Genomic DNA, 16,824 nt, shown 5'->3' with positions numbered 1-16,824 from the left:
TCTGTGTCTCTGATAACTTGTATTGTGCAATACAGCAAAGTCCATCACAGTGATGTTTTACTCCACTTCTTTTCTCTCTCTCTCTCTCTCTCTCTCTCTCTCTCCACACCTTCAGGGAATTTGGCACATTTTTTCCAGTGAAGTAGTCCAAGGCATTTCAACTGTGCCACCAAATTAATTAGAATGGCTTAGCTAATTGGGAAACATTACCAGTCTGTTCAGGGCTTGTTTCTTTCAAATAACAACAGGTATCTCATTCAGAACAATGCTTTGCTCAGTAGTTAGTAGTACTAGAAACTATCTTACTTTAAATCTTTTAGAAAGTCTTATGAAGTCACTTGGCATTTTCTACCTACCATAAAGTAAAATCAGACATTGTTTTGTTGGTTTGGGTTTTTTTTTTTTTTAACTTTAGTCTCTGTGGAAGTCCCTCCAAGGAGGGATATTTCTTACAAGCAATGTGGAGGCTATAACTTGAGGGGGAAAAGGGAGAGATCTTTCCTATTGCCAATATGATTCATTTTGCTGAAGTTCTGTGAGTAATAGAAAATTCCAGAAAGATTTATTATTCATAACTAAGTCAGAATGGAAGGTGTTAGCTCTTCTGGACTGCCCAGGGCAAAACCATACTTAACTGTTAGCACTCTCTATTAGATAAGAACATAACTATTCAGACATTTGAAAAATATGCTGAGAGTTTAGCCAACTTATAGGCAGTGTTAGCAGTACTGTAAAGACTGAAAATCCTGTGGTTTCCTGCTTCAGCCTTGTGTCCCACCATTACATTGACTCTTTCTGATTAATACTGCAAAGTGGTTTTGGAAGCTTCCAGATAAAATGTCCTGAAAATAGGGCAGAGTTTACTATGATCTTGATTCAGAGTAATTAATGAGGTGGAGTCACCTGAAGTAGTTAAGCTTTATCATGTATCTAGGTGCCACCAGAGTGGCTTCATTTCTTCCATCTGGATGAAAAAGCAACTCATGGCAAAGTTAACCCTAAATGTTCAGTGGAGCTCCCATCCATACCCATACACACCTGTTAAACATGGTCTTCAGTTTACCCACAGGATATTTTTAATATAACATTCGGGCTTTTAAGGTGGAATTTCTCGTTCTTTTGATCTTGGATTTGGTTCAGACCTCTTTAGAAGTTGCATTTCTCTCATTCCTAGACATCTTCTTTGACTGCTATGATATTTAATCTTCTGTCATCCCAGCCCAGCTGTTGTGCATGATGAATTAAACATTCCTGATGTTTTCTTTGATCACAGAAATAACAATTACTCTGTTATTATAATCTCCTCAACTTGTCATAAGGTTTGCACAGCTTAGATGGAAAAGAACAGTTAGGTTATTGATTCCACTCTCTTGTTCAGACAGCTTGTATGTGAGCAAGAGACAGATCACCCTGCCTTGGACCCACCTACCAGAAGTGAAATTTGGTGAAACATCAGAGTCTTCTGTATGTTGGGGGTCCCCCTTGGCCAGACAAATTTACCTATGTGACCAACTATGGTTTTTTTTTTTTTTAATGTCTTTGACTTGGAGTTTGTTTTTCTGATGCCATGTTTTATCTTTTCAATTATCTGACCAATGTACCAATCAATATTTCCAACTGAAGTGGAGTTTAGGCTTCCTGAACTGAGTGCCACTCTTCCACCAACAGAACAGACAAGGACAATGCTACTGGTAGAATTAAAAGCCTGGCATTGAAGATAAAAAACAAACCAAAGCTTTCTAGTGCCTGCTTTTCCTGTCTGGTGCACTGTGTATGTTTTACCAGAAAGCAATTATAATGTGCGTGACTGCTTTAGGGGCCAATACTTTCACAGCAGAGCCAGTCTTGAAAGCCCTGCATAGTTATCAGTTCTATTCCATGGCCCTGTCTGCTGGGCTTGCAGTTCCCACAACAAGTTAGTAGTCTTCTGGACTTGATCCAAAGAGAATTATCTCTGTGGGAATTATTTCAGTTGGCTGTGGATGAATAAAAACATTATAAAATAGTAAGTATAAGGGAGTCTGTTTTACCATCACACACCTGAAAGCACCATGTGGATTAGTATCTCACATTTATATAGCATTCTTTCCCATAAAATATTCAGATGATTTTTATGGATTACAAGCTCAGTGCTCGTAACAAATTTTCATATGTCCAGCTGGGGTTCCAGAGAGCTAATGTTTGGTCTGCAGGTCCCTTTGGCAGGATCAGGTTCTGTCTGTCCCAACTCACTAAATCCAGAGCTGAAGTGTGCCTGTCCTTGTGGAATAAGGTTGCTAGCAGTTCACAGCAGCGCTGCACTACATCTTGTCCCAAGCTGAGGATATCCCACCCAACAGAAACCACAGGGCATGCTTATAAAGAAAGATTCATCCCCCTCTAAGAGTTTACCTCAGAACCCATCACAGATTTTTTTTTTCATGAAACCTCTGCAAAAGATCAGACCTTGAAGACAAATTGTCTGTGTTTATACCATAGAATCATAGAATAGTTTGAGTTGGAAAGGACCTTAAAGATCATGTAGTTCTAACCCCTCCCACTCTGGGGGGGAATGCCACCCACTAAATCACTGTATGTGTAGATACATCATGGTATGTGCATATGTATGTATAAAAAAATTCAAAGGATAAGATTTTGTGCAACACTAGACATCCTCATGCCAAGACATGCTGAGTAGAGTTACAGACAAAAGAAAGTGACTGCTCAGTCACCAGCACAATGCTTCCAGTCATTAATGCCTTTTCCCTGGCTGTCACTCAGATTAATTTGCAAAATTGTCTGTCTCACAGTGTTGGCGTCACCCGTGCCAGCTGCAAACATGTTCCTCTTTTCCTTTCAGAGACTTCTCCAGGAGTTGCTGAAGTGACGTTCATGGAAAAAGAGCCAGCTGAACGCCACACAATCATTTCTTGGGAGCAAGTGAGTATTTTCCTGATAAAACTGCAATGAGGTCAGTCTGAATGTTCAGCAGCCCATGGAGAATGTCAAATGCAATGGCAACCTTGTGTTTGTTTATGATACAGCTTGTTACCAAGTTTGATGTACAGTGCAGCCTAAACAGTGGTGTTGGTGGTGGTGTTGGTTTTTTCTTTATCAGGTATCACTCTGTTAGGCCATCAGGTGCACCTGATCTGTTAGAGAAACATCATGAGTGTGGGTACATTGAGGATGACAGCTCTAAAAAGAAACCACATAACTGTAGTAGGCAGCTACAGTGGTGACTCAGTGGGGAACAAACATTTTTCTGACTCACGTCTGAAAACATTTTCCAGCTCCCTTTCAAACAAAATGAAGCAGTGCTTTATTATCCATGGCCATTAAAGGTAAAGGTGTCAAGGTGGCAAATAACACTGACCTACCCAGTTTGTTCCAGTTATCTGTTTCTCTTTTTAGTCTCAGCCATTTGCTTCAATTTCTCATATCCCTTTCTTTCACCTCCTCTTTGGCTACCCAGCCTAATCTTTTGGCCAGGGCATGTCCTGTTGCCTCTAGAAGACTATGAAGGACACACGCTCCCTTCACTCTGCATTATCTGACCTTAATGCATCAGTCTGTGTGATCAGAGGGCTCCTGAAAACTGTCGTGTGACTCTTGTGGGCAGAGGTGGCATTTTCACTCCCTTTTTGGAATATACGTATCTTCTTTGTTAATCCCATGGCCATGGTGGAGTAAGTGTTTGGTAGGTGTCACTCGTGTAGAAATGGGACAGTAGAAGCTCTCTGGCCTTTGGAAAGGGACATGGCAAGAGGATGGAGTTGAGTGAATCATCCTCCCTCTGCTCCAGTCCTAGCTATGGCCTAAAGCAAATGCTCCCAGCAACTGCTCTTGCTACCACTGCATAAAATAGCTTCCCGTTTGACACCTTGCCATTTACTGTTTTTCCTAAACAGTGAGGAAAAGTTTTGCACTAGTTCCTATGATGCCCTATTCCAATTAGTGACATTTATCAAGAATTTATCTGTCCACATTGGAACGTATGTGATGTAAACGTGTGTGTTACTTACTGAAACTTGTCCAGTAGCCAGCAGTTGTGGTCAGGGAGAAATGTCTTGTTTTTCAGGTTTGTGTAAACTGATTCCTGGTTTCCTGTAGCTGTTGTTCAGGTGTTGGGTTAACTGGACTGGAAAGTTTGAGGCACCATGACTGTGAGCCAGCTCAGGTCTGGGAACAGAGTGGTATTTGCTCATTCTTCTGTTGAATAGAGAGGACTGCTTTTCCTGGACACAGTGCTCATTCCTCTCATTTTCAGTGCTGCTTCTCCTCTAAACTAAAACGGGTTTATTTCAAAACTGAGCTATTGTAAAGCCAAACAAATGCTATAGCCAAAGCACTTCACTCAAGAGAAGCCAAAACAAAATTTCAGTTCCCACTCCTCCCCTGCCCAGCAATGGACTAAGTCAATTGTGGAAGTAAATGTGGAAAATTAGAGCTCCAGTTAAGCTGGACTTCTAATAGTCAAGGACTTCGCTGTCTATTTCTTTGGTTTTGGTTCCAGTTGCATTGACAAATTAAAGCTCCCTTCTCAAGTTGAAAGGTAACTGATATTTTTCTTTTTTTTGTGTCCCATGAGCTCTGGGGATGAAGTCTAAGTCTAACCCAATCTTCACAATTGCAGGAGAAAATGTCCTGCCATGATGATTAAGTGCAACTCAACAATTCACGAAGCCTTCTAGGATGAACTTGTACCTCATTTTTCCTCAAACTTTTCTTGAATTTGAATACAGTGTTTGTTTTTATCGGGCTTTAGGCCACTAGGTGGCAATACTTACACGCATAATCATTTCTCCATAGTTGGGATTTTTAATAAGATTTTGTCGGAGTATGTATTTTTAACTTCCCTCTACATTCTTGGTTATGGAAGTATTTGAGGACTTCTTCTGTAATGTAGGAAAAACTGGTGAAACTGTTCACAAAAATTACATTATTCTTCCCCCAACAACTTCTATCTGTATTGAGACTCACCAAATAAAAGCTTTATTCTTTAGATTATTTTTTAATGGAATCAATTTTACCAGTGCTATTTCAGTTTTGCAAGGGAAAGGGTTCTTTACTGAGAAAAAAATCCAAGTGTTCAGAAGCTCTTAAAAGAAAATCAACCTTTTTAAAATTATAAATTATTAATTAACATACTTTATTCATGCTGGCAATACACAATTTTTGTTTTCATCTGTCATGTTTTCTAAATTGTGCTGTGCCATGTTTGTGCTACTATGTACCTGGATACTATGGTGTTTTAAAATCTTACCTTTAAATCTTAAAAATTTAAAAAATCTTTAAAATCTTAAGCTTGTTTAATGTCCCTTAGATGCCACGAAGCTTTGCAGGGGAAACTGAGCTTTGTGACAGGAGTTAGTGCAGTAAGACAGTAGGAAAGCAGAAGAGATTTTTCCCAAGGCAGAAAGAGCTGTTAAGTGTAACACTTCAGGAAATCAAGCTTGAAATCACTCATGAAGAATTTATTGGAAATCAGCACACTCATAAAAATATTTCAGATATATGATTGCCAAGTGTATTTACATGGGTAAAGCATCACTTCCCTAAAAATTGTAAGCAGTTCAATATATTTTAATAAAACCAGATAGTCTTTCAATGTTTCCTCATATATAAACCTACTCAGATGTTACCTCTTCCCCAAGAAAGAGAGACAAGCAATAGAAGAGGGAGTAGAGACAGAGTTACCTGGTCACCAGAAAACCAGTGCTAATAACTGTGTACCATCCTATGAACCCTTTCCCACTCCTAAAATGAGGCTGGCAATGGCCCTACTCCCCCCCACATGCAGTTTTTAGAAATAGGTGTTACACTAAAATACTGGTAGGAGGCACTCTGGTGCAGTGCCTGAATCACATTTTCTGTTTTGCCTCAACCAGAACAAAAATTAGTCACTCACATTATTGCTTTGGTTTTCAAAAAATAGAAAATTGCATTTTGTTAGAGGGACACAGAGGTACCTGAGACTGTTTTCTCTTGTCCTTCTTACTTGTTACTTGGGAGAAAAGCCTGACCCACACGTGTCTTTTCAGGTATTTTCAGTACCTTTCTGGTGGTAGTGAGAAGGTCTCCCTGAACCTCCTTTTCTCCAGTCTGAATACCGCCAGCTCCCTCAGCTGTTCCTCACAGGACTTGTGCTCCAGACCCTTCCCTTTTCTGGACATGCTCCAGCACCTCTGTGTCCTTCTTGCTGTGAGGAAACAAAACTGAACCCAAGATTTGACGTGTGGCCTCACCAGTGCCCCCAGCACAGGGGGATGGGCACTGCCCTGGTCCTGCTGGCCACACTACTGCTGACACAAGCCCGGTGCCATTGGCCTTCTTGCCCAACTGGCCACACTCCAGCTCATGTTCAGCCACGGAAAACCAGCACCTCCAGGTCCTTTCCCACTCAGCAGCTTTCCAGCCATTCTATCCCAGCCTGGAGCTGCAGGAGGTTGTTGTGACCCAAGGGCCGGTACTTGGCCTTGTTGAACCTCACACACTTGGCCCTGGCCCACGGATCCAGCCTGTCCTGATCCCTCTGCAGAGCCTTCCTGCCCTCCAGCCACCCAACCTGGTGTTCTTCTCAAACTGACTGAGGGAACTCTTGATTCCCTCATTCAGATCATTGATAAAAGTAACAGGGCTGGCCCTAGTACAGAGAGCCCTGGGGAACACCACTAGTGCCTGGCCCCGGCTGGATGTAATTCCATCCACCAGCACTCTTTGGGCAGGGATATCAGTTTCAGCAAGCAGTGCACCCATCTAAGCCATGAACAGCCAATTTCTCCAGGAAAATGTTGTGGGAAGTGGTGTCAAAGGCTTTACTGATGTCTGGGCAGACAGCCCCAGCCTTTCCCTCATCCACTAGGAGAGTCACCTTGTTATAGAAGGAGATCGGGTCACGTAGTTATGCCTTTCACAAACCCATAATGTCTGGGCCTGATCACCTGGATCTCCTGTACGTGCCATGTGATGGCATTCAAGAAGATCTCCATGAGCTTCCCCAGCACTGAGGTGAGGCTGATAGGCCTGTAGTTTCCTGGTTCCTCATTCAAACCCTTCTTACACACTCCTGAGCTGCTCCCTCTCTACTGTGTACTGTTTGTGGCACACATCTGGAATGTCATCCTCCTTGCTTCTAGCGCATCTCTTTTTGACTCCCAAGTATGCATGCAGGGTGCTCATCTTCAGCAGGGTGCTCATCTTCTTGGCATCCTTCTTGTCCTCCCTTAGCATTAGCCAAGCTTGCCATCCCTGATCCCCATGAGCACAGGATCTACCCACCTTGAGCTTGCCTTGTGGCTCTGACTGTGGGAGTGATGGGGAAGTGGATCCAGCAGGGCCAGCGCATGAGGAAAGCTGTGTTCTTCAAGCTGCATAATGGGGAACAGGCTGGAGGACTTTTGGGAAGTATACAGTGTTCCTTACACAGTGTTCCCCCTCTTGTTAAGCTTTATAATATATTGAAAACTGTCTGCACAACAGTATTCTCAAGAGAACTTTTAAATCCTATTCTCTGCAGCAGGGGGGATCAAATCTACTCCAGCCCCAGAAGATCAAGGTGATCTCTTGGGAGTCCTGTGGGTCAGATTTATTAAAGGTGCAAAAAGAACATCTCAGTATCTTACATAAATTAACATTAGCATTCACTGGCAGCAAAAGCAAACCAGCCATGAAACTGCAGGACATTACGGAGAGAGAAAGCTGGCTCCTGATGTCTGATACTTGGAAGCCCTGAGAATGCCTTCCTTCTCTCCCAGAAGTCGGATAAAACTCATTCATTTTTTTAGAGAAGTCTCTCTAGAGCTGTATGTTTTGATTGCTTTCTGTTTCTTTAGTATATTTCTTGAGAGGCATTGTTTCAACAGTGCTTCAAGTGAATTGCCATATGTCAGGGGTTTTAGCTTTGGATCCAGTTCTAATCAGGTTCTGGCAGCAAAACTAGCCTGGTTTTAATATTTTTTCTCTGTACTCAATAGACTGCTTTCTTGGGAGACTATTTGGAGATATTACAGAGACCAAGCAAAAGGAATAGACCTCATGCACCATATTGGGCACTTGGGATATTTTGTTTTATGAGCTGATGAGTGTAACCAGATGACTGGAATGAAAACAGCTGCTTGCCAGGTCTGTGGTTAAGCCAGTTCTGTCATGTTATTTAGGAATAGTGTATTTTATGGGGCTGGAGATCACAACCCTGAGAACTGCCAGTTGAGCAAGAGGAATACATAGTTTAATAAGCCTTTTTTAATACATAGTGGCTTGTTTCTCTGACTGCTGTTAGAAGATTACTGTTCTGATGTCATATGGTCATGTGACTAAGCACAATATGACGGATCAGTCAGTCAGATGAGAGAGATGGGTGTTAATGAAGCTTTCTATTTACAGGCATTTTCCTATAGACCCCAGACCTGCTCTGATACTGAATTTTCTACCCATATATTTTGCACCATAGTTTGGAAACTCATACAGAGGGACATGGTTAAGAGAATTCTGAAAAAAATTGGGAGAGTAGCCATCTGCAGAAACATTCACATGTTGATGTTTTTCAAAAGGAAGATTCAGAGCAGAAAACCTGTTCAGATGTGATTTTTCCCTTGTCTTAGTCAGCTATATTTGCTAAATTGGTCTGTGCCTGAGTTGTAGGAGTATTTATCTGGATATTACAGTGGAAGTTTTAAAATCTTAGATTTTGTCATTCTAGTGGATCTGGTTCTCCTGCTTGGAGAAGAACACCCACCAAAGCCAGGAGATCCACTCACATACATGTTTTTACTGCTGCAATACATTAGTTAAAATTGGGGGATTTGAAATTTATTGAAAGTATTATGTAAACGTTTTGTACTCTTCTGAGGCTTTGTAGAAGGTCTGTCATACTTTTCTTTCTTCATAGTTTTAGCCATAGTCACTGTGCTTACAGCTACAGCTTGAAACTGGAAGTGATGAAAGCACAGCATGAAATTATAAATACTTAGGACTGAGGAGAACCCACAGAAGAAGGTGTGTTTGTTAAAGGCGTTTGAAGAACTTCAGATATGTCTGTGTGGTTTAGTAATCACCTTAAACTTACCACCAGGTCCTCAGCCGTGAGCAGGATCTTGTTGAAGGACAGTAAATTCTTCTCAAAGCAGTGTCTATAGTTCCAGGTTATCTGCTTTAAGACCTGTGAACCCTGAAGATTTTCCCTGCCTGGGTTAGGAAAGCTCTGTGCTGGTGACCAGGCTGCTCGATGAGGCAAGTAAAGTGACCTGCCCTATTGCAAGCTGCAAAGCCATTAGTGTCTGGGACTCGTCAGTAGCAGTCAGTCAACAATAATGGGTGGGCTCAAAAAGTAAGTTAACAAGCACAAGGTTGTGGGCAGGTTAGGGGTCCTACATGGTGTGTATACCCCAGTTGAGGGGACAGAGACTGCAACAACCCAAAGAAAGTGGCTGTGAATAAGGCTTTAACAGGCAGAAAGGCTGCTCTGGTCCTAGGGGAGGAAGGGCATGTGGATGGGATGAGACCAGCACTTTCCCTTGCTCAGCCAGCAGCTGATGACTATAGGCCAGCATTGCAGCTAGACGCACAGCTGGCAGGTTGCTCCTGCTGGATAGATACATTGAGGCAACATTAGGAAAGATAATTGAGTATATGCAAGTTGAAGATGTCGGGGAGAATCAGATAAGCTTCTCTTGAGATGTTAAAAAAATGTCCCAAGTGAAGCAGAAGATACTTGAACTGCATGTGCATCTTCCTTTTCCTTAGCTAGTGGTTACTAGAATATTCTGTCTTTATTAAATGAAACTTTTCCACAAGGAGAGTGGTGCAGCCCTCAGATAAGTCAACATGCACAGATTGTGGAACCTTCATCCTCAGACCCTCTCCTGAGTTTTGAGGTCTGATTTTTTTGGAGGCTTGAGTGTGACTATTTTAAATTTGAATTCACTGGAGTCAATTTGGTTTTTTCTCTAAAACAGTTACAAACAGACCAACGGGTAACTCCTTTAGTCATGCTTGTTGCTTGGCTTATTAAAACTCGCAGGCTTCCATCCTGTTTAATTGTGTGTACTTGACACTTCAGCAAGAACACAGGGTCATTGGTTTACAGCCAGTCCTGTTCCCAGCAGCAGGGTCTACAAATGCCTATAGCTCTTTGGGCTTCATTTTGTTCTGAGGAATAAGCCTTTATCCTTCCTTCCTTGTATTTGCTGCTTAGCTGAAGAGTAAGTTAAGAAAGACTCCTTCCACAACCAAGACAGGTATAGGAGAAGTGTTCTGGTTCTGAGAAACTTGAGCTCACTGGGATTGCTTCTTTCACTGCTGGCTCAGAAGGAAGCAGGCTTAGGAGCCCCAGCCATGCACTGAAGTTTGGAGGGATGAAGCCAGATCAGCAGGTTTGTGAGTCTGGCTTTGCATATGTTTGCACACATACTTTTTGTTAAGTGGCACGTCAAATCTGTTTGAGTATGTGCAGCTTTTGAGTCCATGCTTCTTTCACCTACTTGGAACTGAAATCCCTCAGAAGAAGAGAGTCATTGTGCTAATATTGTACATGCTTTAGTGGAACAGGTAAGTTTAGTCTGATTCCACTTAAAGCAAAACCCTACTACTCTTGTATATATGAAAAAGCTGATTGCTCTGATTTATGTGAGCTTGGAGTGGCTGCTAATCTCAGAAGTAATACAGTGTCTCAGCTGGGGAACAATTCTGTAATAATTTTGTGATGACTAACTGCTCACTGTGAAATTTTCCCAAGCTACCTTTGTTAAGACTAATAGAGTCCCAAGAAATATGCAGTTCTCTCTCAAGGCTTTAGACTGAGATATTTGAGCCGATTTGAGTTACCTTGGAGTTAAGAAAAAAACTTGGTGGCACTTTTTTCTGTACCAATTTTCAGTTGTTCTGAGGGTTTGAGGCATGTTTTGCATTTTCCCGTAACACTTTGGTTGTGATTTGCAGAAAAACTCCTGTGTATTACCAGAGGATTTAAAGAACTTCTATCTGATGACTGATGGCTTCCAAATGACCTGGAGTGTGAAGACCGATGGTGGGTCCCCGTGTTCCTCTCCACTGACAACACCAATTCATTGCAGCCGGTCCATCCTTTGCAGAACCTCTTTAGTTTCAAACTTATTTTCTGCACAATTGATACACATCTCTCAGGGCAAAATCTGTTGCGTGTGTGTTCTGGGCTCCCACAGAAGAGGTGCATACACTGAACACTGGCAAGAAGCTAATTATTCATGACATAAATACTGTTCTGTAATACACTGACCATCTGTTGACACTCAGATTTAGGTGTGTCATTTAAACCTCATACCTTAACTCCCTCTGTAGTTCACGTAGAGAGAAACAGCTGTAGCTCATTACCCCATGATAAATTGGTAGGAAGAGTCACCCTCTGATAATGCTTCTTTCTCATTAAAATGTGTAGGTACATGTTGGAGCCTGATTCTGCTTTCCACCAGTTAAAGTCCAAGCTTCGTTTTCCATCCTTGTTTGGCAAAAATCAGGTAGCTTGTTCACTCTGCTGCTGTTATCCTGGCTGTCACTGCCTTCAGGCAGGGTTCTCAAGTAGGGCTGTGGACACTGCTCACTTCTGGAGATGGGTGTCAAATACAGGGTCTTCCTCAGGAGGGGAAATGACATTTCAGAGACAGTTGACATCAGTGCTGTAGCACCTGCAGTGACTCCTGTCATGTTTCAAGCAGGATTTGTTGTGTTGTGAGCTCTAAAGAGTCTTGTTTTCAGGGCTCACAAGTGCGCAGAGGCCAAGGCTGCTGGTACAACTGTCTTATTTGAGCAAACATCCAGCAGTGCCTTCTGAGTCCCATCACACTGGGACATGGCTGAACAGGGTGCTTGCTGCCTTGATGTCTGGTAACAGTCTGAGTCCTCAGAAACAGGGACAAGTGACAAGTCCTCAAGTGTTCTTTCAGGAACACCCACATGTTGATGCATTGATAAAATCCTCTGTGAAACTGGCAACCAAGAGGATGTACCCTAAGCAGGTACATGGAGTAGAAGAGGACAAGCTTCCCAGTAAGCTGTGCATGTGTGGGGTGGTTTCTGATAGGAAGGGCAGCAGCAGGGAAAAGAGCTTTGAGGAAGAGGCTGTAGCTGAAATCCTGTAGCCAGGATTTTTAATTTTTCACAGGACTGAGCTAACAGCTGCAGCACAGTCTTGGCCAGCAGTGTAATTCTCATACCTTTACATCTCTGAGATGGTGTTGTATCACATCTAAGTGCAAGTCTGTGTTTGAAAAAGCCTCATTTTTGCTCCTGTAGTGTCTTACTTAAGTGTCCAGGTCTGCTGGGTATAACCATCTCTTCACGCCGTAGAGGTTGATGTCTGGAGGAAAAGAAATACCTCCCATGCTTTCCTGACACTGGATGTGATTAATGATCAGCCTTGTTGCAGATACCCCAATGCCCCTGGGCTCCATGGTGATTAACAGTGTCTCGAAGCTGTGCCGGCTTGGGGGTTCCTCTATGTACACTCTGCCTAATGCTCCAACTCTCGCTGACCTTGAAGATGACACAGATGATGAAGGTAAGGCACTGTTAACAGGCTAGAAAAGCTGCTCTGCCTCGTCCCTTTTGTTCTTTTAATGTTAGGATATAGCACAAGATACATGGGCCAAAACACCTTCCACCAGACCACGTTGCTCAGATCTCCATCCAACATTCAAGTGTTCATAACCTTGAACACTTGCAGGGTTGGGACATCCACAACTTTTCTGGGCAGTCTGTGCCAGTGCCTCATGACCCTCACAGTAAAGAATTATTTCCTAATATCTGATGTAAATCTACCCTCTTTCAGTGTGAAGCCATTGCCCCTTGTCCTGTCACTATGTGTCTTTTTAAAAAGTCCCTCTCCTTCTTTCTTATAGGCTCCCTTCCACATACTGGAAGGCCACAATTAAGTCACCCTGAAGCCTTCTCTTTTCCAGGCTGAACAAACCCAATTCTCTCAGCACCTCAGCTATCCCCCATGGCAGGGGAATTAGAACAAGATGATCTGTAATGTCCCTTCCATTCTACCATACAGCAACAGAAAAGGTCATTCCAGGTAGATGGGAATTGCTTGGTCTAGCAGCCTGGTCTAGAGAAGGGTGTCCCTGTCCGTGTTAAGGCAGTTGGAACAAGATGATCTTCAAAGTCCATTTCCAGCCCAAACCATTCTGTGATTCCGTGACTACCTGTCTCCTGGGCTAGATCTATTATGTAGTCCCCTACAGCCTTGACAGGTAGATCTGTATGCTGTGAATGTCATGGGGATTAGTGTTATTTGCATCCTCTTCTAACAGCCTGTCAGCCTTCCTGTTCTGCCTCTTCCCTATTTAAACTTTCACCTGAGCCTTGCTCCAGTGATTCAGCTTCCAAAGTCTTTGTGTGCTTATGGTGTTACATGAACAAAAGATAACGGGTTTTGTTTTGGTAGTGAAAAGACAGCTGGAATTGGAAAAGTAACTGGTACATGCATATAACTATGAGGTAATGTGTGTTCCAGGCTGCCTAAAAATGCTGGGAATGCTGCTATTTGGAGAAAATAAAAAAGAAAAAAAAAAGCCCACTCATTTTGTCAGAGCTCTTACAGTCCAGCTGGAAAAATCAAGAGAATAATAACACAGCCAGGTGTCACACCAATTTCTTAAAAGAATGCAATTTGATTTCAGTCTTGTCTCTGCATCTCTATAAGCTCTTCTAGCTTCTAAATGTGGCTGAAAGTATTTTTGCACATTCCAGTTTGGCTGCTCCTGATCTTCTAGCCATTGTAATGAAATGCACCAAATTCTGCTTCTATTTAGTGGCTTAAACCTTCATTGATGCATTTATAAGGTACACTGAAAAAATTACCTCATAGAAGTTCTCATCCTGACTTTCATGGAAAATTCTTCTGAAGAGTACAGCTTTTATGTCCACTTCTTCCCCATCAGCTTTAGGTTTCAAAATTGCATTCTGCAAGAACTTGCAACTACACAGTCCCAAAATTATTTTGTAGAAATGCTCATTGGTGGTTGAGGGTCACAGGTTGAATAAGAGTCAGACATGGTTGTTGAGAAGGATGCTGATGTCACACTGGAATGTATGGAGAAAAACATATGACTGCAATTTCATTAATGTCTTGGCCCAAGAGAAAAAGAATAATTTTTTTCTCCCTGTCCTCCTTAGAAAAAAATAAATTAGGACAAAAAAACAAATGGTATGTACAACAGAAGTAATGGGCTTCAGCTGTAGCAGGGAAGATTCTGGATCCATGAGGAAAACTTCTAAGTGATAAGTGATGGATTTGGATTGTTTGCCTACAGACTGTGCCTTCTCTAACAGTAGAGGACTTTAAGAAAAGATTAGACAAACCTCAGGAGCGACATCTGTAAACCTTGTCTTGCTTAATGCCAGGGAGGAACTAGAAGCTTAATGCCAGGGAGGAACTATTTTCAGCCATCTGATTTTTACTCTGTGGTTTGTTTTCCTAACAGAAATGAATATTTTTCTCACTTTTTTTTTTTCCCTTGGTTTTATTTTAAACGTAGGGAACTTAATTATTTCCAAGAAGTATAAATGTAATGGTTTGATTCAGTTCTTCATCAGCTGATTTATTAATAAGTATAAAACAGATTGACTCTTTGCAACTGAGTCACAGTCAGTTTCCAGACATGTTTCATGATTTTTTTCCCTTGGTTTCAGGTAATGGAGACAAACCAGAGAAGCCGCACTTTGATTCTCGTAGTCTTATCTTTGAATTAGACCCATGCAATGGGAATGGGAAAGTCTGTCTTGTTTATAAGCATGCTGAACCAGGTAAGACTGAAGAAAGTAAAGTTAGCTATCTCTTGTTGTGGGTTGTATCTGGAGGCCACACGTGGAGAGTTACCCTGTATGTCTATCTTCTTTGCAATTTGTAGGTGAAACTTTTACTGGGATGTCCTGTATCCACGGAAGTCAGGAGTCAAACCTTAGCTAGATCTAACATTTTCACTCCTTTTAATGTTGGAGTCTGAGTTATAACTTATGATTTCTGCATGCATAGAAACAGGGGAGTATTCACATGTGACCTACAGACAATTGTGTTGAAATTAATACAGACTTCCACTAATCTGTCTCTGGTTGCTTGCATGTCTCGGAACAAAGCCATTACATTTTGATGAGAAAGGGTGTAACTCTGCTTAGAAACAAAGTGTAGATGGTAAAAAAAGCTGAAACAGAATTAGACTGGTTATTCCACCTTGTGCATGGGTGCACAGCCTCCAGGCTCTAACTAGGTCAAAATGTGGCAGGAAGGGTTAATGGGAGGGTGAGAAATGGGAGCTGAGCTGTTTCTTCTGACAGATACAGAGATAACTGTTATCAGTTGAGTGACTAGTGAAACACCCAAGGCACTCATAAAATAGTTGTCATCTGACACAGTGCACAGGTCACTAGATGTATGTGTGTTTACTGTGCAGGCTTTGCACTTGCAATATACAGGTTCTTAAGAAAAATCTTGGGTTGTTATCTTGTGTCTTTCATTGGGTGTGACTGCAAATGCCATGGCAGGAAGTTCTTGTCCTCTTGCCTTCCAGTGTTAGTGATTTCAGCGCATGGATAACCTGGGCAAGGAAAGGGAGCATTGGTTACAGGTGTCAATGTCAACACAGGGGCAGTCTGTTTAAAGGACAGTGTTCAGCATCTCACTCTCCCAAGAAAATAACTTCTTTTTATGCTACAAAGGATGTCACCACCAGAGAAGTATTTGATCACTGTAGAAAGATTTTGCAAAATGTGTTTTTGTTGGCAGCACACACTCCCATGACTTCCAGACTCTGGACTCTATTCAGTAATCCAGATGACTGACAATAGAGTTAGTTGCTTTTTACTTTGTGGGGCAGATAAATGTTTGCCATAATTGTACTTTGAACATATACTCCAAAGTTGCTGATGTCCAAGAATGTTCCATGTAGCGTGTCACTCCCAGGTTGTGAAGGAACAGCATTGTATTCATTGTCCAGCACACAGCTAGACAAATACCTCATGCCGTGGGTGAACATTGGCTGATGGGTAAGGCACAAAGGGTTATAGTAAATGGGGTCACATCAGGCTGACAGCTGGTCACTGGTGGGGTTCTGCAGGACTCCATCTTGGGCCCAGTGCTCTGCAGTGTCTTTATAAACAACTTGGACACAGGACTGTAATGGATATTAAATTTGTCCATTATTCTAAATTGGGAGGAGCTGATATCTCCCTCAAAGGCCCTGCAAAGAGACCTCAACAAATTAGAGAGCTGTGCAACCACCAACCATATGAAGTTTGACAAAGACAAGTGCTGGATTCTGTACCTGGGCTGGGGCAACCCTGGATGTACCTAAAACAGCCATTCTGATATGTTGTGTCTCCCACCTGGCAGTGGCCAGGGGTTAATCTTATCACTGCAAAGCAACAGTGTAATTTGTGCTTGTTTTATTCTAGTGGTCTCCCCAGACACAGAGATCTGGTTCCTGGACAGGGCTCTGTATTGGCATTTCCTCACCAAAACCTTCACAGCTTACTACCGCCTGCTCATCACCCACCTGGGTCTCCCACAGTGGCAGTACGCCTTCACCAGCTATGGAGTCAGCCCCCAGGCCAAGGTAGGACAGCAGCGTCCAGCTTGTCAATATTTTGCATAAGTATAGGCTGGAAAAACATCTTCCCACCTTTTGGCAAGCAGTGTCTAGGTTCAAGGGGACCTTCCTGGTGACCTATGGAAGGGATCACAAGTTTTTTCCCTGTGACTTGTTAACAACAGTCATTTGCTTCACAGTAATTTGAATTCACTAATACTGTGTTAATCCTGCTTTTCTCAAGGCAGTTGGGCCTTGATAAAAATTATGCCCAGAAAAGGTC

General features: G+C 42.3%; 1 protein-coding gene across 4 annotated transcripts in view; it reads left to right on the top strand.

Moving 5' to 3' along the window:
* The first annotated feature begins 2,813 nt into the window (after positions 1-2,813).
* Positions 2,814-16,824, top strand: part of TPGS2 (tubulin polyglutamylase complex subunit 2) — a 23,765-nt gene continuing 9,754 nt past the window's right edge. For 2 of the 4 annotated variants that reach the window (XM_017746637.1, XM_017746634.1), the window contains exons 1-5: positions 2,814-2,919; positions 10,918-11,005; positions 12,380-12,511; positions 14,650-14,763; positions 16,408-16,568. In XM_017746637.1, the coding sequence (XP_017602126.1) occupies positions 2,872-2,919; positions 10,918-11,005; positions 12,380-12,511; positions 14,650-14,763; positions 16,408-16,568 (543 nt within the window). In that variant the 5' untranslated portion in view covers positions 2,814-2,871. Of the gene's footprint in view, positions 2,920-10,917; positions 11,006-11,392; positions 11,472-12,379; positions 12,512-14,649; positions 14,764-16,407; positions 16,569-16,824 lie in introns of those variants that run through there. The other 2 variants (XM_017746635.1, XM_017746636.1) reach the window with 2 other exon arrangements.

The sequence above is a fragment of the Corvus brachyrhynchos genome, unplaced genomic scaffold (assembly GCF_000691975.1).
Source record: "Corvus brachyrhynchos isolate BGI_N302 unplaced genomic scaffold, ASM69197v1 scaffold139, whole genome shotgun sequence".
Lineage (NCBI taxonomy): Eukaryota > Metazoa > Chordata > Aves > Passeriformes > Corvidae > Corvus > Corvus brachyrhynchos.
Note: the sequence above shows the minus strand (reverse complement) of the source record. Positions and strands in the feature narration are given on the sequence as shown.